We start from the raw sequence: 21369 nt of genomic DNA on the forward strand, positions 1-21369 counted from the left end.
AGACAACAGATGATTAGATTAACACGCACCACCTGTGAAATCTAATCACCTGCCAGCTGTGTCTCGCCATCCCGCACATGCCCCGCCCATAGCCGATGGTGCTCCGCCCTCGACACCATTGCCAGAGGCGGTGACCTTTGCTTCTGCAGGCGCACTGATCGCACCTTACCTCCACAGTAAAATTTATTCTACACATTTTTACAACATTAGAAAACATTAGTAAATCAGAGGCTATCAGAGGTGAGATAACTCCTGGAAATTACTGGCTTTTAATGGCCAAAGGTATAGATGTGTGTGTCCAAGTTAAAGGAAACAGCATGCTGTCTTCTTTTAATATATTTAATACAATCTTTGGCAAGCTAGGTAACGTTTGCTGTGGTCTGGAACAACATGGCACACAAACATACAGATGATGTGTCATGAGACATGCACAACTAAATTATATACAAAGAAGATACAAGTAAAGGATATTAAATGAGCTCAAATATACCTACATGTGATTCATAATGATGCAATATGTACATACAGCGAGCCTATATAGCATGTTAGCATTGATTAGCTTGCAGTCATGCACTGACCAAATATGCCTGATTAGCACTCCAACAAGTCCATAACATCAACAAAGCTACAACCACTTGTTTCTTCAGCATTGTCCACACGTTTAAGTCCGGACTTTGGGAAGGCCATTCTAAAACCTTAATTGTAGCCTTATTTAGCCATCCCTTTACCACTTTTGACATGTGTTTGGGGTCATTGTCCTGTTGGAACACCCAACTGCGCTCAAGACCCAACCTCCGGGCTGATGATTTTAGGTTGTCCTGAAGAATTTGGAGGTAATCCTCTTTTTTTCATTGTCCCATTTACTCTCTGTAAAGCACCAGTTCCATTGGCAGCAAAACAGGCCCAGAGCATAATACTACCACCACCATGCTTGACGGTAGGTATGGTGTTCCTGGGATTACCTTTTATCCTCCAAACATATTGCTGGGTGTTGTGGCCAAACAGCTCAATTTTTGTTTCATCTGACATCCCATGGACAAAGACAAGACCTTCTGGAGGAAAGTTCTGTTATTTCTTATATTTGCAGTGAAACTTGCCAAGGGACATGTAAGCAAATATTAACATTGCTGTATGTATACTTTTGACCCAGTAGATTTGGTCACATTTTCAGTAGACCCATAATAAATTCATAAAAGAACCAAACTTCGTGAATGTTTTTTGTGACCTTTGTGCATTCACACACAGTATAAAACTTTTGGTGGACAAAATGAGAAAAAGGAGTGGAAGATTTTACATGTAAACAAACTGTTGCGTTTGTTTGTGTGTGTGTGTCCCACCCATCTTTTTCCATTTTCAATCCTTTTAAAAAAAATGCTCCATAGAGCCACTAGGGCGGGACTAAAGAGCCACATGTTGCTGACCCCCGCACTAGATGGAGCCAGCATTCGTTCCACAGTTTGAGAATCGCTGTTATAGCATGTTTGTGAGCAAGTCCGCTTATCCTAATAAGGTGTAGCACTTCGCTTGAGCTGACAAAGAGTCACCGAGGAGCCCACGCCAAAGCCTGCATATAAAGGCTCGCTGAAGTGAGCCTTGAATCTGTGTATGAGCTCCATGGCCTGTGACACCGAGTAAAAGGCCACGGTGTTGCCAGCATAGTCCAGGTAGACGCCAATCCGCGACGCCCTGGGAGCGCTGGGAAGGTCGCGGTCGGTTTTGTCGTGCCAGGCGGAATATCCCGAGTCGGAGCAGAGCAGACTCCAAGACTTGTTGTTGTAGCCCAGCAGACTGTTGGAGTTCTTCCCCTTGCGACTGATGCTCTTAAACGCCACCCCCACCGAGAACTCGCCGCTCCACTCGGCCTCCCAGTAAAACCGGAAACCGGTCAGTGGCTCCTTGCACAACACCTGGGAGAAGCCGTCAAACCGCTCGGGGTGGTCGGGATAAAACTGGACCGTTTTCCTTCGGGTGACCCTCTGGTTTCCATCTGATAGGACCAGCTCTTTATAGATTGTGTTTGGATCGATGGACATCTTAGTAGAGTCTGATAAGGAAGACATTTAATGATATAGTGAACACTTAAATGAATACAAACATCCTTATTGATTACTACACTGTAGGGTTGTACGGGTACGAAAATGTATTTCGATACTTTCCGATACTTTTCTAAATAATCACAAAAAATGGCATTATTGGCTGTATTTTAACAAAAAATCTTAGGGTACATCATACTTGCCAACCTTGAGACCTCCGATTTCGGGAGGTGGGGGGCGTGGTTAAGAGGGGAGGAGTATATTTACAGCTAGGATTCACCAAGTCAAGTATTTCATATATATATATATATATATATATATATATATATATATATATATATATATATATATATATATATATATATATATATATATAAAAAATACTAAGTCAAGTATTTCATACATATATACATATAAAATAAATACTTGAATTTCAGTGTTCATTTATTTACACATATACACACACATAACACTCATCTACTCATTGTTGAGTTAAGGGTTGAATTGTCCATCCTTGTTCTATTTGTCACTATTTTTCTAACCATGCTGAACGCCCTCACTGACATTGCTGTGTGGCACGCAAAAAGTGCTTTTATCAAATGCACTAGATGGCAGTATTGTCCTGTTTAAGAGTGTCACAACATTACTGTTTAAGGCAGACAAACTGCTTTACGGTAGACGAAATGCTGTTGTTGTGTTTTGTTACAGCGCTGGGAGGACGTTAATAAAACTGCCTAACAATAAACCCACATAAGAAACCAAGAACTCGCCCTCGATCATTCTACAGTTATAACGTGATTGAGCAGGTACGCTGTTTATATTGTGTGCCTGAATTTCGGGAGATTTTCGGGAGAAAATTTGTCCCGGGAGGTTTTCGGGAGAGGCGCTGAATTTCGGGAGTCTCCCGGAAAATCCGGGAGGGTTGGCAAGTATGGGGTACATTAAACATATGTTTCTTATTGCAAGTTTGTCCTTAAAGGGGAACATTATCACCAGACCTATGTAAGCGTCAATATGTACCTTGATGTTGCAGAAAAATGACCATATATTTTTTTAACCGATTTCCGAACTCTAAATGGGTGAATTTTGGCGAATTAAACGCCTTTCTATTATTCGCTCTTGGAAGCAATCCGCCATTTTCTCACTTTCGTCGGTGTGTTGTCGGAGGGTGTAACAACACGAACAGGGACGGATTCAAGTTGGACCAGTGGCCCAAAGATGCGAAAGTGGCAAGAAATTGGACGAAATTTGTTCAAAATACGAGGGTGTGGGGAAAGCCGACGAAACGGTCAGTCGTTTGTTCCGCACACTTTACCGACGAAAGCTATGCTACGACAGAGATGGCAAGAATGTGTGGATATCCTGCGACACTCAAAGCAGATGCATTTCCAACAATAAAGTCAAAGAAATCTGCCGCCAGACCCCCATTGAATCTGCCGGAGTGTGTGAGCTATTCAGGGACAAAGGACCTCAGTAACACGACAAGCAATGGCGGCAGTTTGTTCCCGCAGACGAGCGAGCTAAACCCCCTGGATGTCTTGGCTCAAGCTGTCCCTTATGCCACCGAAGATGATCAAGAGAAGAATATCGACCCTAGCTTCCCTGGCCTGCTGACATCAACTCCAAAACTGGACAGATCAGCTTTCAGGAAAAGAGAGCGGATGAGGGTATGTCTACAGAATATATTAATTGATGAAAACTTTATTCATTACTCGCGGTATAACGTAAATTATTATACATAAACTGTGTTTACCAATAATTTAGCTTAAAAACATTTATTTTTTTCAATCATTCGAGTACATTCGGGTAGTCTTGTGTAATGCAGTATTTTGTGTCTATTTAGGTATGGTTAACCTGAGTGCTGAAATCGTGGAAAAATATATGTTCTTAGCGCGCCTGAAATGGGCTGTCTGCACTCTCAAAGTGCATGTTGTTGCCAAATGTATTTCATATGCTGTAAACCTAGTTCATAGTTGTTAGTAATTATCTTATCAGACAGTGTTAAGCCGCTGAAATCCGAGTCTGAATCCGAGCTAATACCTTGCTGTTTGTTTGTACTGGCATCACTGTGTGACGTCACAGGAAAATGGACAGGTGTATATAACCATGGTTAAAATCAGGCACTTTTAAGCTTTTTTTAGGGATATTGCGTGATGGGTAAAATTTTGAAAAAAACTTCGAAAAATAAAATAAGCCACTGGGAACTGATTTTTTATGGTTTTAACCCTTCTGAAATTGTGATAATGTTCCCCTTTAAATAAAATAGTGAACATACAAGACAACTTGTCTTTTATTAGTAAGTAAACAAACAAAGGCTCCTAATTTAGTCTGCTGACATATGCAGTAACATATTGTGTCATTAATCATTCTATTATTTTGCCAAAATTATAAAGGACAAACTGTAAAATTGATTATTAATCCACTTGTTCATTTACTGTTAACATGTAGTTATTTTCTCTTTTAAAACGTTTTATCTACACTTCTGTTAAAAGGTAATAATCACTTATTCTTCTGTTGTTGATACATTACATTAGTTTTGGATGATACCACAAATTTGGGAATCAATCCGATACCAAGTTACAGGGTCATACATTGGTCATATTTAAAGTCCTCATGTGCGTATTTCCTGAGTTCATAGACATAACATGAATTTTGAAAAATTATTTTTTGCTGATAAAAAAATATCGATGTAATCATAGGGACGGCGTGGCGAATGTGTGTGTGAATGGGTGAATGTGTAAATAGTGTCAAAACTCTTTGAGTACCTTGAAGGTAAAAAAGCGCTATACAAGTATAACCCATTAACCCATAGTGGTATCGACTAGATACGCTATTGTACTTGGTATCATTACAGTGGATGTCAGGTGTAGATCCACCCATTGGTGTTTGTTTACATTCAGGCACACTGTCAAGACGGGGACTATGGGGTGTTTGTTTTCCCGAGATGCAAGAATAGTTGGATCGGACAAGGCGGAGGTACAAACTTGACTATGAAACAAAAACTTACACTTAACGTAGACTAAGGACATGAAACAAAAGAACTGTTAAACGTTACATGAATAAACAAAAACTTACTTGGAACAAGCATGGAAAAGATCATGGAACAATGGCATGGAATGAACGCATGAATGACAGCAGATAAACAGAGTTAATAAAAGTTAAAGTTAAAGTTAAAGTACCAATGATTGTCACACACACACTAGGTGTGGCAAAATTATTCTCTGCATTTGACCCATCACCCTTGATGTCGCCAGGACGACCAACAGAAAATGACAGGCTTAAATAACAGTGACATGATTAGTGACAGGTGCATGAATCTACCCATTCCTCCTCAGCTGGGCACAGGAACAGATAAGAGAAAGGAGTTCAATCAAGGTTGACACATACAGTACTTGCAGACAACCAAAAGAGAACAACAGGAAGAACACTAGGTGTCTTGTAATATGACTATGAAAATAAAGAAGTACCACTTAAATATGGATATATGTAAATATCTGCCTCCGACAATAACTATGGAAACAAAACAAGGGAGTGAAAAAGCAGGAATTAAGTGACCAAAACCAAACAGGACATAACTAAAACAAAACATGATCAAAAAACATGACACACTAGCTTTTGTTAGCGGCGACGCCAGTGAGCTATTGTATCCTCTTACGGTGTGTAGTAAAGCATGTTTAGCTATTCCTCGTCCTGCAGGGATGATACTTGTAAGAAACATACTTTATTTGTCGTCGTGGAAACCAGGATTAGTGATTTAGAAGTAGCTAAAACAAAGAAGTGGCTAGCTAGCCATGTCTTAAAGCACCTCTTCCTGAGGGCGTTACAGTGTTATAGTTTCACCTTTATGGTCAGTTTTTAGACCAAAATGCATCCGTTCTCCCTTTTCTGTCCACACACTGTGTCTGCTTGTAAGTACTCCGTGATTGTGCGCTGCCGAAAATGCTCCATGGCTCGCTGGAGCCTATCTAAGCTGCATTCGGGCGGTAGGCGAGGTACACCTTGAACAAGTCGTCGCCTCACCGCAGGGCCAACACAGATAGACAGAACCGGTACTTTTCAAACAGAGTATAGTACCGTTTTTGATTCTACTGCGATACTATACTAGTACCGGTATACCGTACAACCCTACTACAATGCATACTGCACTATCAACCATAGAATACTCACATCTTAAAAAGTCTGTTCTTGTTTTCGGCTCCTGAAAATCCACTCTGCTCGGAACTGTCATGAAGAAAAATATTTTCTGTGTTGAGTTCATGTTTTTTTTCCGCATCTAAATCATTCCAGCCTACTCACCTTTCAGCCTTTTGTCCCCATTTCTTGGCAAAAGGATGTACACGGGGGTTTCGCTGACTGCCAATGTAACATCGTATGTCAGTACGTCACACACTCGACTTTGTGATAGTTCGGATAAGTCAATCATGTGTTTGAAAATGATTGGAACTCACCTGTCTTGGAGATTTTACCCAGTTCCTTTTTACAAATGTCATCCAGGTGTTCCTTCATTTCTGCAGCCGTTTTGCTCATTTCACTGAAGGAGAACTGAGGGTTGATGAGCACTTTGGGCACCATGGCTTGCGGGGCCACACACAGAGTTGGAAAATTCTATCCAACAATAAACATGAGTTATCATATATCAATCAACGAGTATGTGCTCCAATCACTCTATCACACAAAAATATATATTTATGTTAGGTCAGGAAAAAACACAAAGGCTGTTTCGCAGGTTTCACAGGCTCTTCAGGGGATAAAATCACGTCACGTTATTGATGGGAAAATGCATTTGCCTGAGCGGCTCGGAGACACCGAGAGTAACAACGGTAGGAAATGGATTAGAAAGGACAGCCTAAAAAATAAAAGAATAAAAATAAAATTACATATATATATATATATATATATATATATATATATATATATATATATATGATTGGGTAGCATTTTTAGTTGTTGATTTTTACATTCAGTTAGTTAGCATCCTTTAGCATAAACCAGGGGTCCCCAAACTACAGCCCGCGGGAAGTCCCAAGTAAAAAAAAATAAAATAAAAAATAATAATAATATATATATGTGTATATATATATATATATATATATATTTATATATATATATATATATATATATATATCAAGTTAATTTCATATCCTAATACAAGCGGTAGAAAAAGGACGGACGGATGCTGTGAATTGACGGATAAATGACAATGTAGAACCTGCAGAAAGTGAATGTTGTCCTCCGTTTCCAGGATCTGCCGCAGCTCCGCGTCTCTTCGCTGCAGCTCAAGTATCTCCTGCTCCAGACGCTCCACGTAGCCATCAGCCTGCGACATGGCCGCCTGCATATTGGCCATTATCATCTGATGGATTTCAGCCTTCCAGCGCTCCACCGCCTGCAGCATCTCGTGGAATGTCTTATCGCTCTCAGCTTGGGCCCGCTGGGCACCGCTCTATCAGATAAGGTCACATTGTCAGGCTCGGAGTACACAAAGTTATTTTCCTAAAGTATGATTTGCTGTGTGTGGAAGGGAACTCTCACTTTAAGAACATCTACGTTATGTTTGAGCTCCTGTAGTTCCTTCATCCGCTCCTGAATTATGTACTGGACCTCCGACTGTGTCACCACCAGCACTTTCTGGAGGGAAGAAACGATGATATGAGGACTTTCATAAATCTTAAGTCCTGATACAGCACCCCAGTTTGGATCTACTTTGGGGTGACCACCAGACAGTGGTGAGGCTGAGTTACAGCACATATCTAACACAATAATGGAAAATCTGAAGAATATAACAATAATAATAATATATTTTATTTGTAAAAGCACTTTACATTGAACAAACAACACCAAAGTGCTAAAAAACCCCCCCCAAAAAACAAAGCTAGAACATCAAATAGCTGCCCCCAATGAGTAAGATAAATAGTAAATTAAATAAAAAGTAGAACTAGCACACATAAATCTTACAAAAAGCTTTAAAAAAAAAAAGGTTTTTAAGCCTTTTTTAAAAGCATCCACAGTCTGTGGTGCCCTCAGGTGGTCAGGGAGAGCGTTCCACAGACTGGGAGCGGCGGAGTAGAAAGCCCGGTCTCCCATGGTTCGGAGCTTTGTCCTCGGAGGTTGGAGGAGGTTAGCCTCCTGTCGTGTGGAGTATTTGGGGGTGAGCAGTTCTTTGAGTGAGAGGGGGGCATTTCCATGGAGGCACTGGTGAGTTAGTAGGGAGACTTTATATTCAATCCTGAGTGGAACAGGAAGCCAGTGAAGGGATTTGAGAAGCGGTGTGATGTGGTCGTATTTCCGCACTCTCATCAGGATCCTAGCAGCACTATTTTGTATGTATTTGTTGGGTCACTGAACTTTAACAATAACTATATGCCACAGGCTTAATGCAACAACTATTATAACTTCGGCCGTGGGTCAGCAACCCGCGGCTCTTTAGTGCCGCCCTAGTGGCTCCCAGAAGCATTTTTAATAAAGGATTTCAAAATGGAAAAAGATGGGGGGAAAATAAATTTTTGTTTTAGTATGTTTTTGTTTGAGGACAAACATGACACAAACCTTCCCAATTGTTAGAAATCCCACTGTTTAATATGCTTGTGTGTATGCTTCACTGATGAGAGTATTTGGTGAACATCGTTTTGTCCTACTAATTTCGGCCGTTCTTGAACTCACCATAGTGTGGACCGTGACGCAACAGTTTGTTTACATGTAAAATCTTCCACTCCTTCTTTGCCTCATTTTGTCCACCAAACGTTTTATACTGTGCGTGAATGCACCAAGGTGAGCTTTGTGGACGTTATTGACTTGTTGGAAGTGCTAATCAGGCATGTTTGGTCAGTGCATGACTGCAAGCTAATCAATGCTAACATGCTATTTAGGCTAACTGTATGTAGATATTGCATCATTATGAATCATTTGTAGGTATATTTGAGCTCATTTAATATCCTTTACTTTTATCCTCTTTGTATATAATTTAGTTTTGCATGTCTCATGACACATTATATGTATGTAATATTGCCTGCATTTCAGATAGTTGTTTGTGTGCCATGTTGTTTCAGACCACAGCAAACGTTACCCAGCTTTCCTTTAACTTGGACACGCACATCTATACCTTTGGCCATTAGTAATTTCCAGGAGTTATCTCACCCTCTCAGAAGCCTCAGTATTACTAATGTTTTCCAATGTTGTAAAAATGTGTAGAATAAATACTAAATCTCAACATTTCTGTCAACAAAGATTTGCATCAGCCTGCGACACATAGTCATTTTGATAGTAGGCTATTATAGCTAACATAGACACTTACGTCATGTGTTGCCTCCAGCCGTATATAAGTCTTATACTTATATACAGCTTTGAATTTTTTGCGGCTCCTTACAGATTCGTTTTTTGTATTTTTGGTCCAATATGGCTCTTTCAACATTTTGTCTTGGCTCTAATGGAGTGGTTTGCCATACTTATGTACAAAATACATAAACACTGAAAAATTTTTCAGTGTCAGTTTCTGGCAAAAAAACCCAAAACCTTGGTGCGACTTTTGATGATTGATTCTCTGATGGGACCCATCACTGGTCATAAGTAAACAATAAACAGACCAATGAGGACTGACTCACGTCAAGACCAACCAATGAGGAATGACTGATGCATAGTAACTGATCTAACCTTTTTGCAGCTTGGTAGGTCGTGAGTCATACCAAAGACTATAAAAATGGGACCCATTACCTCCCTGTTGGACTTGGGGGTTAAATCACCAAAATGATTCCCGGGCGTGGCCACCGCTGCTGCTCACTGCTCCCCTCACCTCCCAGGGGGTGGAACAAGGGGATGGGTCAAATGCAGAGGACAAATTTCACCACACCTAGTGTGTGTGTGACTATCATTGGTACTTTAACTTTAACTTTTAATAAATGTTATTATTTTTAAATAAAATCAAATTTATTTAATTGAACATCTAAAAATGGGCTGAATATTATAACGGTGCTGTCCAGTTCTTATCTCTTACATTTCTAAGTCTCTTTTGCAAGTATTATATTTTACACTTTGCATGCAGTGGCAATTCCAAGACGTTAGATGGCGGTGTGCATCCTGTCTTCTCTGTATCTCTGAAGTAGTCTGTACCATTAAGTTGAATGTGCCAGTCTAGACTTACGTCGAGCCCTACAGAGTGTTTATACTGTAAGTTTTGTCATTTTTAAACACCAGATGTTTGATTGTAACGTGAATACTGTGACTGTACTGCCGATCTCAGGGTGGACACTCTAACGGACCACTAGGCCACTGAGCAGGTGGCCTTGTGGTCTGTTAGAGCAGAGCTCGGCAAATTAAGGCCCGGGGGCCACATGTGGCCCGTTAAGCTTTTCAGTCTGGCCCGCCGGACATTCCCAAATAATTTTTTTAGATCTTTAAGATGGAAACTGTAGCTGCCATTATGATGTGCAGTGATGTTTTCTAATGACCGTAAGTCTTGAACTACCGTATTTTTTCGGAGTATAAGTCGCACCGGAGTATAAGTCGCACCTGCCGAAAATGCATAATAAAGAAGGAAAAAAACATATATAAATCGCACTGGAGCCCGGCCAAACTATGAAAAAAACTGCGACTTATAGTCCGAAAAATACGGTATACAAAGTATTTCAATGGTTGGAATCTGCGCTTATGGATGATACACCAGTTACTATGGTAATCTAATTAGTTACTATGGTAATCTAATTAGTTACTATGGTCATCTACGTCACAGCAGCTCAGACGAGGCACCAAGCAGTGTGGGCGGGAAGTGTTTCCACAGACGCGGAAGGAGCTTTTCACAACAAAGCTCTAAAGCTTAGTGATACGTCAGATTGTAGGTGGGTTTATTTTGTACCCTTCGCGTTCATATTTCACTGTTTGTTGCATTTTTGTTGCGTTTCACTTGATTGTAAAATATGTCGGGTGGGGATGTGACATTCATATTTTGTCAATATTCAATGTTTTATCGTTCATAGAAACATTTAAAATTCCATTATGTTTTTTAAGGCGGTCTGTCATAACGTTTTTAGCATTCAATCAGACATTATTGTGAAGTTTTGTATTAGTGTCCCTAAAAATAGATATACCGGCCCCCAGACACATTTTTTCCTCTAAATGTGGCCCCCGAGTCAAAATAATTGCCCAGGCCTGCGTTGGAGTGTAACACCTTAACACACAAAAGTAAAAAAAATTGGTACCATTGGCAACCGGTATCGGTACCGGTTCAAATGTGAAAGGTGCCCATCTTTATTTGAGCATTTCACAGCCCTCAGTATAAATGTCTCCCAGAGACTCACCTGTTTCTCGACGCGCTCCTCCTCTGCTGAAGCAATGTTGTGGCTGCGGTGTTCTCTAACCGTACACAACACGCATATGCACATCTGGTCCGAGCGGCAGAACAGCTCCAGTCCTTTCTCATGCTGGGGGCAGATCTTCCTGTCCAGGTGGCCGGTTTCGTCCACCAGTTTGTGTCTCTTAAAAGTGGACGACTCGTAATGGGGCTTGACATGCGTCTCGCAGTAGTAAGCCAGGCACACGAGGCACGATTTGACAGCCTTGTTACGGCGACCGACGCAGAAGTCACAAAAGGACTCCCGATGCATGTCGGGGAATGGCGTCAGCTCGGGGAGCTGACGCCGGCGCTCGTGGAAGACGTCCGGAATGTCGCGCCTCAGCACGGGCCTCGGCGTGAAGGTGGCGCGGCACTGGGGGCAACTGTACACTCCCATGTGGTCAAACTGGTCCCAGTAGATCTTGATGCACTCCAGGCAGAATGTGTCCCCACATGGTATGGTGACCGGGTCTCGCTGTGAATCCACACAGAGTGGGCAGATGGCTTCTGGTGGTAAAGGGAAACCTGACTCAGCCATGATTATTTTTTTACAGCTAAAAATGGTTGAAACAGATAAACTGTAGTCCTGCAATGATCTAACCAGACCACTTGTGAGCCAGCATGCTGACACTGTTGTTTTATGCTGTTATTCAAAAGGGGAGGTTTTGTTTACACTACAAACAGACTGACAATGACTTAAAGTAGCAGAGTCTGCAATTTGTGCAAGTTTCGATGAAAAAACTTTCACCCAAACGGTGGGAAGTAGTACTACGGCCCTGATTTATTAAAGGTTTGCGTGTACTAAGACAGTGTTTTTCAACCACTGTCTGGTGTGCCTTGGGAAATTATGCAACTTCACCTAATTGGTCCAAAAAATAATTCTTGCAAATAAATAATTACAAACCCCGTTTCCATATGAGTTGGGAAATTGTGTTAGATGTAAATATAAACGGAATACAATGATTTGCAAATCATTTTCAACCCATATTCAGTTGAATATGCTACAAAGACAACATATTTGATGTTCAAACTGATAAACATTTCTTTTTTTTTTGCAAATAATCATTAACTTTCGAATTTAATGCCAGCAACATGTGTCAAAGAAGTTGGGAAAGGTGGCAACAAATACTTTCCTGGCCTGCCTGCAGTCCAGACCTGTCTCCCATCAAAAATGTGTGGCGCATTATCCATCCATCCATCCATTTTCTACCGCTTATTCCCTTTTGGGGTCACGGGGGGCGCTGGAGCCTATCTCAGCTACAATCGGGCGGAAGGCGGGGTACACCCTGGACAAGTCGCCACCTCATCGCAGGGCCAACACAGATAGACAGACAACATTCACACTCACATTCACACACTCGGGCCAATTTAGTGTTGCCAATCAACCTATCCCCAGGTGCATGTTTTTGGAAGCAGGAGGAAGCCGGAGTACCCGGAGGGAACCCACGCAGTCACGGGGAGAACATGCAAACTCCACACAGAAAGATCCCGAGCCCGGGATTGAACCCAAGACTACTCAGGACCTTCGTATTGTGAGGCAGATGCACTAACCCTTCTTCCACCGTGCTGCCCGGGTGGCGCATTATGAAGTGTAAAATACAACAGCGGAGACCCCGGACTGTTGAATGACTGAAGCGCTACATAAAACAAGAATGGGGAAGAATTCTACTTTCAAAGCTTCAACAATTAGTTTCCTCAGTTCCCAATCGTTTATTGAGTGTTGTTAAAAGAAAAGGTGATGTAACACAGTGGTGAACATGCCCTTTCCCAACTACTTTGGCACGTGTTGCGGCCATGAAATTCTCAGTTAATTATTATTTGCAAAAAAAAAAATAAAGTTTATGAGTTTGAACATCAAATAGCTTGTCTTTGTAGTGCATTCAATTGAATATGGGTTGAAAATGATTTGCAAACCATTGTATTCCGTTTATATTTACATCTAACACAATTTCCCAACTCATATGGAAACGGGGTTTGTATAATCTGCAGATAATATGCCATCGCTTAGTGCCTGTGCTGTGTAAAACTCGGCAAGGTAACCATGTCGGTAGGTGGCAGCAGGTAGTTCATTACTTTGTAAAAGTCGGAACGTGTCGGGTGAGACGAGGATGGTTTGTTGTGATCCCAATATGCAGACCAAAGCGGGAGGCGGCGTGCAGGTAAAAAGGTATGTAATGCTTAAACCCAAAATGAACAAAAGGGAAAGGAAAAGGCAATGCAAAACGAAAGTCAAACTGAACTGGCTACAAAGTAAACAGAGACAGAATGCTGGACGACAGCAAAAACTTACGGCGTCCACAAAGTACATCCGTACGGGACATGACAATCAACAATGTCCACATAAAGAAGGATAGCAACAACGTAAAAAGCCTTGCTTGCTAGCACAAAGCAGGTGCGCAGAATAGAGCTCAAAGGAAGACATGAAACTGCTACAGGAAAACACCAACAAAACAGGAAGGGCCACCAAAATAACAGCGCAAGAACTAAAGCACTACACACAGGAAGACAGCAACAAACTCAAAATAAGGCACGACGACCTGGTGGAGTTACATTTTTTAAATGTTTTCTGCTGGTGGTGTGCCTCCGTATTTTTTTTATGAAAAAAGTGTGCCTTGCCTCAAAAAAGGTTGAAAAACATTGTACTAAGACAGCACACGCAAAGCTGATCTACTAAACAAAGTGGGTTGTATCTCTAAGGTGAGCAGAATAAGGCATGCAATCCATTAGTGTTGGCGCTAGGAATTTTCAAAAGGGACCCCATCAAGTCATAAAAATGGGGTCCCACAGTACATTTTTGGGGTCCCACTTTTTTGTAAGTGTTTTGAAAACAAATGAAAAATGTATGCTGTTATATCTTACATTCTAGATTGTGTTTTGGAAAAAGGTTGTCATAAACGTTACTTAATTCACTAAAAACATAATACAAAAGAAAAACATGTATTTATTTATTTATTTTTATTTTTTTTATTTTTTTTTATTTTTTTTTTTATTAAATCAACATAGAAAAAAACACACAATACACTTTCAACTAGTGCATCAACCCAAAAAAAAAAAACCCTCCCTCCCCCATTCACACTCATACACACCCACTCACACAAAAGGGGTTGTTTTTTATGCATATGTCAATTTATTCCGAACGGGACAAGCGGTAGAAAATGGATGGATGGATGTCAATTTATTCAGTTATGAACATTCATTCACTTTCTTCTTTCCTTCATGGATCTAAACTTTACCGATGTCGGTATTATTTTCGATAGTTTCATTGAACAAGTTGTAGGTGTATTTATTTCAGTATAAAAGTGTAAAACGTTTTTTGCTTCGGTCATGAAATGATGATAATCGTGTGCCAGGTCATCACTATTTTGCATTTTATTTCGAATGTTTGACACAGTTACACACACGACTGTGAGAGAGAAGTGCCCAAGCTCCAAAGACACATGATGGACATTCCGAAACAAAAAAATATTAGATAATTCAGCAATATCCTTTTATAATGTTATAGCTGCTTGATGACTTAAGGGGCTGATTAAAACAAATTCAATTGGTGTGATTTAATATTTCTTTAATATCGTTTGTTTTTCACATATAATATATATTACAAACATATATCAAGTGTGATAAAAACATCTTGAAGTGTGCATTTTTTTGTGTCTTGAGGACAGTTGTGCAGCCTTACTCTCATGCAACTTTAGCAGTAAAAAAAAAAAAAAAAAAAAAAAAAAAGTGTCAATGTACAAAACCCAAAACCAGTGAAGTTGGCATGTTGTGTAAATGGTAAATAAAACAGAATACAATGATTTGCAAATCCTTTTCAACTTATATTCAATTGAATAGACTGTAAAGAAAAGATATTTGATGTTCGAACTGGCAAACTTTGTTCTTTTTTGCAAATATTTTTCAAAGAAGCTGGCACAAGTGGCAAAAAAGACCGATAAAGTTGAGGAATACTCATCAAAACACTTATTTGGAACAGTCTATTCAATTGAATATAGGTTGAAAAGGATTTTCAAGTCATTGTACTCTGTTTTTATTTAGGATTTACCGACTTCACTGGTTTTGGGTTTTGTAGATGCACTGCAGGACTGCTGCTAAAATGCCCATAAAAAGTGGTAGATGTCTTTTTTGAAAACATAGCAAAATGCCACAGGTAAGAGCATGATAACATGATTGTGAAGTAAATAAGAGTGTCTCCGTGGTGATGCGCTGCATAGTACATGCAAAATCCTAATTTAAATAAGGCGGTCTGCACCACTTTAGAATTGTGCCTGCAGTCTTCGCAGATCACATGTAGCTGTTTTATAGATTGCACACACTGTTTAGTCCGAGGAATGTAGATCTTAGTAAATCAGGCCATAAGAGCGGGTGTCTCCACAGGCAAGCGTCTGCCAAGAGTGAGCCCCGATCAATAATTATTCACTCTTCTTATAGAACAAAGAGCAGACTAGTTCACTGGATGAGACAGTCTATGGTTTACCGATTGAAGTAATGGCAGTTCATGAAGACGTGTGCCAGTCTAAGGCCATCGAGAGACGCTTTGAATGGGGCCAAAATTAATTAAAATTAATATCCGAGGCTCGTTCCTCATTTCTAAGAATTTGACCAATGCGCCACATCTAAGACACTCGGGGTTACAGAGTCTACCAGTCTTGTACAGTAATTAGAAATAGCCATAACACACATCATGTTCCCAAACAAAAACAATGAGCAGCCAGGCGGGGTGAAGGTCAAAGATCAGGCGCCAACTGAAGTTCTAAACAAAACAGTTTGAGGTCATTACAGCTCAAAAGTATATAGAGTGAATTGAAATGTATATTCGCTTCAGTATTATAACAATGCTAGTGCTACACAAATGTTTGGATTACGTAGAATTGTAAATAAAGTATTTAGTGTGACCTTGCCTTCCACTGCACTTGCATTTGTTTTACACAACACTGTGGAGGGGGGGCGTGGCCTGCGGGCCTGCCGCGGAACGTGGTGTGTCACGACCGGCCTCGAAAACAGCGACAGGTGCGTAGATGGCCCAGGTGGGCCTTGTTATCTAATCACCTGTCGCCTTTATTAGCAGCAGCCGTGAGGAAACGAGTAGTTGTAGTTAGGGGTGCTGCTGAGAGACACAGAGGCAGAAAAGACACTGTGCTGAAAAGCAAAAGACTTTGCACCACTAGAGGGCAACTTCTACAGTTGTAGAAATTCTGGGTATAACACTGTTTTATTTTCAATCAATGGTGCAAAGTCTTTTGTTTTTCAGCACCGTGTCTTTTCTGCCTTTGTGTCTCTCAGCAGCACCCCCAACTACAACTACTTGTTTCCTCACGGCTGCTGCTAATAAAGGCGATAACAAGGCCCACCTGGGCCATCTACGCACCTGTCGCTGTCTTCGAGGCCGGTCGTGACACACCCCGTTCCGTGGCAGGCCCGCAGGCCACGCCCCCCTCCACAAACACATACTGTAGTTTTACTTACATGGCAGTTTTACTTACTTATTAGGCAGTGAAATGTGGCAATGGCAGTCAGATACATAATAATTATCCAAACTTACAAACAATGAGCCCAGAAAACAATCAAACAAATTGGACAACTCATTACAGTTATAAGAAGCTGCCTCGCTAATTTACAGAGAAAAATTGCAGTCCAAAAAATGTTAAAATATGTGAAAAACTTGATTACAACTTAAGCCTAAAAGTTTGTACAGCACTAACACTTACAGGGTTGAATTTTAGGTAAGGTAGGTAATATTCCAGGTCAGGGGTGTCAAACATACGGTCCGCGGGCCGTGTCATGGCTGCGAACAGGCTTAATCCGGCCCACAAGATGAGCTTGTCAAGTAATAAAAATGACCTTCCATTTTTTTAATGAAAGAAACTACTGTTCTAAATGTGCCCACTGGATATTGTTATAGCAATTCAAGTGTAACCCACGTCACAAATGACACTGTTCAAAGATGACGTGTCAGCTGACTTTAAGCACCCACTGGATTGGCTACTGCTACTAATCAGCGCAGGTGCAAACAATCAACTTTTCCTGCAGAATCGACGCACAATACCTTCCTTCATTGTAAATGATCCACTCAGCGGATAAAACAACGAAGCGATAAGATGCAAATACTTAGGTCACCATGCCCATCATCTTCGTAGTGGTTAGAGTTTTGTGCAGCGCTCGCAACTGGCTGACTGTGCGATGCGCACCCTGAACTCCATTGTAAAAATGTGTTTCAACATTTGTTAATTGTTCTATTTTATTTTATGCTTAAATCTACCATGTTGGTAGATTGATTTAGTTTATAGTTATGCTACCTTTAATTCGGCTATGAAGTCATTTCGATATATATATATATATATATATATATATATATTTTTTTTTTAAATATAATATTGTAATATTTGCATAATGATAAATTACTGTGTTGTGGCGGTTTGAGGAAACACTCGGTTGCTTTTCCAAACACGTCTTCAATGGTGAACTGTCTACATCAGAATGCTAAACAGGAAGTGCTTAAAGTTTAATGACTTTGTAAATATATTAAAACAAAGTCTAAGTTCATTGTGTTCTTCATGGTGTTTTAGAAACTGCACCACTTTTTCTCCTCAGAATTTGTAACTAACTTAAAGTGTTTTGCCAAGAGGATTATTTGTAATATGTACATTTTCAGAATGTTTTCTATTTTTGACCAAAGTAAAACAAAGAAAACAGTCTTAAGCTGTCTTTATTTTAAGTTATTATGCCCTGAGTTCATGCTAAAACATGAGCTAAATGAGTTCTAGGTAATATTTTAACAGTTAGAAATGTCGGGTCATTAAGTTACAAACACATCTTTTAGCCCAGTGATTTTCAACCACTGTGCTGCGGCACACAAGTGTGCCGTGTGATACAGTCTCAGAGATATGGCCGTGGGAGATTATCTAATTTCACCGATTTGGGTTAAAAATATTTTTTGCAAACCAGTAATTATAGTCTGCAAATTATGTGTTGTTGTTGAGTGTCGATGCTGTCTAGAGCTCAGCAGAGTAACCGTGTAATACTCTTCCATATCAGTAGGTGGCAGCCGGTAGCTAATTGCTTTGTAGATGTCGGAAACAGGTAAAAAGGTAAAAAGGTGTCTAATGCTTAAACCAAAAATAAACAAAAGGTGAGTACTCCTAAGAAAAGGCATTGAAGCTTAGGGAAAGCTATGCATAACGAAACTAAAACTGAACTGGCTACAAAGCAAACAAAAACAGAATGCTGGATGACAGCAAAGACTTACTGTGGAGCAAAGACAGCGTCCACAATGTACATCCGAACATGACATGACGATCAACAATGTCCCCACAAAGAAGGATAAAAACAACAGAAGTATTCTTGATTGCTAAAACAAAGTAGATGCGGGATATATCGCTCAAAGGAAGACATGAAACTGCTAGAGGAAAATACCAAAAAAAAAGAGAGAAAAAGCCTCCAAAATAGGAGCGCAAGACAAGAACTAAAACACTACACACAGAAGATTATCTAATTTCACCTATTTGGGTTAAAAATATTTTTTGCAAACCAGTAATTATAGTCTGCAAATTATGTGTTGTTGTTGAGTACCGGTACTCTTCCATATCAGTAGGTGGCAGCCGGTAGCTAATTGCTTTGAAGATGTCGGAAACAGCGGGAGACAGTGTGCAGGTAAAAAGGTGTCTAATGCTTAAACCAAAAATAAACAAAAAGTGAGTACCCTTAAGAAAAGGCATTGAATCTTAGGAAAGACTATGCAGAACGAAACTAAAACTGAACTGCCTACAAAGTAAACAAAAACAGAATGCTGGACGACAGCAAAGACTTACTGTGGAGCAAAGACGGCGTCCACAATGTACATCCGAACATGAAATGACAATCAACAATGTCCCAACAAAGAAGGATACAAACAACTGAAATATTCTTAATTGCTAAAACAAAGTAGATGCGGGATATATCGCTCAAAGGAAGACATGAAACTGCTACAGGAAAATACCAAAAAAAAAGAGAAAAAGCCACCAAAATAGGAGCGCAAGACAAGAACTAAAACACTACACACAGGAAAACAGCAAAAAACTCAAAATAAGTCATGGCGTGATGTGACAGTACACCTACTTTGAGACAAGAGCTACATTAATGCATGGTTGGTTATGCTTAAAGTCATATCCAACAATTGCGACAACAACTTTTTACTGTCAACTAAGTTTCGTTTTTTTAAGATTTCTGCTGGTGGTGTGCCTCCGCATTTTTTCAATGGAAAAAAAATGCGCCTTGGCTCAAAAAAAGGTTGAAAAACACTGTTTTAGGCAATGACTAGCACTATCCCGACTTACACCATATCACTAAAGTTCCGTTCTAGTTAGAAAAGGAGCGGTCCTTCAACATCCCCCAGCTTTCCATGCGACTGAGCAGTGAGTTTCATGATGGTGCATGTTTTCCAAACAACTCTGTTTACAGAACACTTGGTGTCGGGATGTGGGTACCCGCAGGCATATTTGTGAAAGTGGAAAATAGTCAAAGGTGAAAGATAACATAAATATATCCGTAGATTTATTGTTTCCCCCTAGAAAAATAGCTCGTCTTATATTGGGGGTGTGTACGTCGAAACGTGCAAAGCAGCAGGTGGCGCCAGAGTACGGCCATGGATGTGCACATTATAAGATGTAGGCGATGATTAGTTGGCCTTGTTGCTGTGCATAGAGACATAAAATGAGGTTGAATAAAGTAGCGTATGTAGGTGGAACTTCTTGGATGAGTCATGGGAGCATCTGGGATAACAGCTGTGATGGGATGGAGGTGTGTCACATGGAGTACATCCCTCTGATGTGTTTGTGGAACCAAGCAAAGCATGGGCGGGGATGGAGAGGAGGCGGGCTGTGCAAGCGTATGTCAGGGAAAAGAAGAAAAAAAAACCATGATGTTTAAAGGAGGGCAAGCTCGGGCCTGACGTGAGATGACAGGACAGATGGAGATGCGCAGATAGGGAGAATAGAAGAGTCGAACAGCAGGATGCAGAAATCCCCTTTGGGAATTCACAAAATGTGTGATCCTCTTTAACTTGGAGAACTACTTTTCACAGTTCATCACTAGGAAATGAGGTTTGCTTTCAATTGTTCCTTTAGTGGGGGTTATAGGGCATTCAAACGAATGTGAAACGTTCCAAATTGACTTTTAGTATTGTGCTTTTGTGTATTTTAATTCACTATATTACCAAATAGGGTGCATGGGAGTTTGCCCAACCAGTCTACATGTGTTTTGTGGACTTGGAGAAGGCATTCGACCGTGTCCCTCGGGAAGTCCGGTGGGGAGTGCTCAGAGAGTATGGGGTATCGGACTGTCTGATTATGGCAGTCCGCTCCCTGTATGATCAGTGCCAGAGCTTGGTCCGCATTGCTGGTAATAAGTCGGACACGTTTCCAGTGAGGGTTGGACTCCGCCAAGGCTGCCCTTTGTCACCGATTCTGTTCATAACTTTTATGGACAGAATTTCTAGGCGCAGTCAAGGCGTTGAGGGGATCTGGTTTGGTGGCTGCAGGATTAGGTCTCTGCTTTTTGCAGATGATGTGGTCCTGATGGCTTCATCTGGCCAGGATCTTCAGCTCTCACTGGATCGGTTCGCAGCCGAGTGTGAAGCGACTGGGATGAGAATCAGCACCTCCAAGTCCGAGTCCATGGTTCTCGCCCGTAAAAGGGTGGAGTGCCATCTCCGGGTTGGGGAGGAGATCTTGCCCCAAGTGGAGGAGTTCAAGTACCTCGGAGTCTTGTTCACGAGTGAGGGAAGAGTGGATCGTGAGATCGACAGGCGGATCGGTGCGGCGTCTTCAGTAATGCGGACGCTGTATCGATCCGTTGTGGTTAAGAAGGAGCTGAGCCGGAAGGCAAAGCTCTCAATTTACCGGTCGATCTATGTTCCCATCCTCACCTATGGTCATGAGCTTTGGGTTATGACCGAAAGGACAAGATCACGGGTACAAGCGGCCGAAATGAGTTTCCTCCGCCGGGTGGCGGGGCTCTCCCTTGGAGATAGGGTGATAAGCT

General features: G+C 40.9%; 1 protein-coding gene across 1 annotated transcript; it reads right to left on the reverse strand.

Annotated features, from left to right (window-relative positions):
• Nucleotides 1–31: 31 nt before the first annotated feature.
• On the reverse strand, nucleotides 32–11951 carry ftr84 (finTRIM family, member 84). The gene is made up of 7 exons (XM_061922814.2): nucleotides 11321–11951; nucleotides 7566–7661; nucleotides 7243–7476; nucleotides 6482–6638; nucleotides 6330–6386; nucleotides 6201–6254; nucleotides 32–2044 (listed from the first exon to the last, which is right to left on the reverse strand). The coding sequence occupies exons 1-7, from the start codon at nucleotides 11891–11893 to the stop codon at nucleotides 1503–1505; spliced, it is 1713 nt and encodes a 570-aa protein (XP_061778798.2). The 5' UTR covers nucleotides 11894–11951; the 3' UTR covers nucleotides 32–1502.
• Between the last annotated feature and the right edge of the window lie 9418 nt (nucleotides 11952–21369).

The sequence above is a fragment of the Nerophis lumbriciformis genome, linkage group LG27 (genome assembly GCF_033978685.3).
Source record: "Nerophis lumbriciformis linkage group LG27, RoL_Nlum_v2.1, whole genome shotgun sequence".
NCBI lineage: Eukaryota > Metazoa > Chordata > Actinopteri > Syngnathiformes > Syngnathidae > Nerophis > Nerophis lumbriciformis.

Coding starts and splice junctions, on each gene's coding strand:
- ftr84 (XM_061922814.2), bottom strand. CDS start 11,893: ATGGCTGAGTCAGGTTTCCCTTTACCACCAGAAGCCATCTGCCCACTC. Junction 6,255..6,329: donor TGGGGACAAAAGGCTGAAAG/GTGAGTAGGCTG, acceptor TCTTCATGACAG/TTCCGAGCAGAGTGGATTTT. Junction 2,045..6,200: donor AAGAACAGACTTTTTAAGAT/GTGAGTATTCTA, acceptor CTTCCTTATCAG/ACTCTACTAAGATGTCCATC.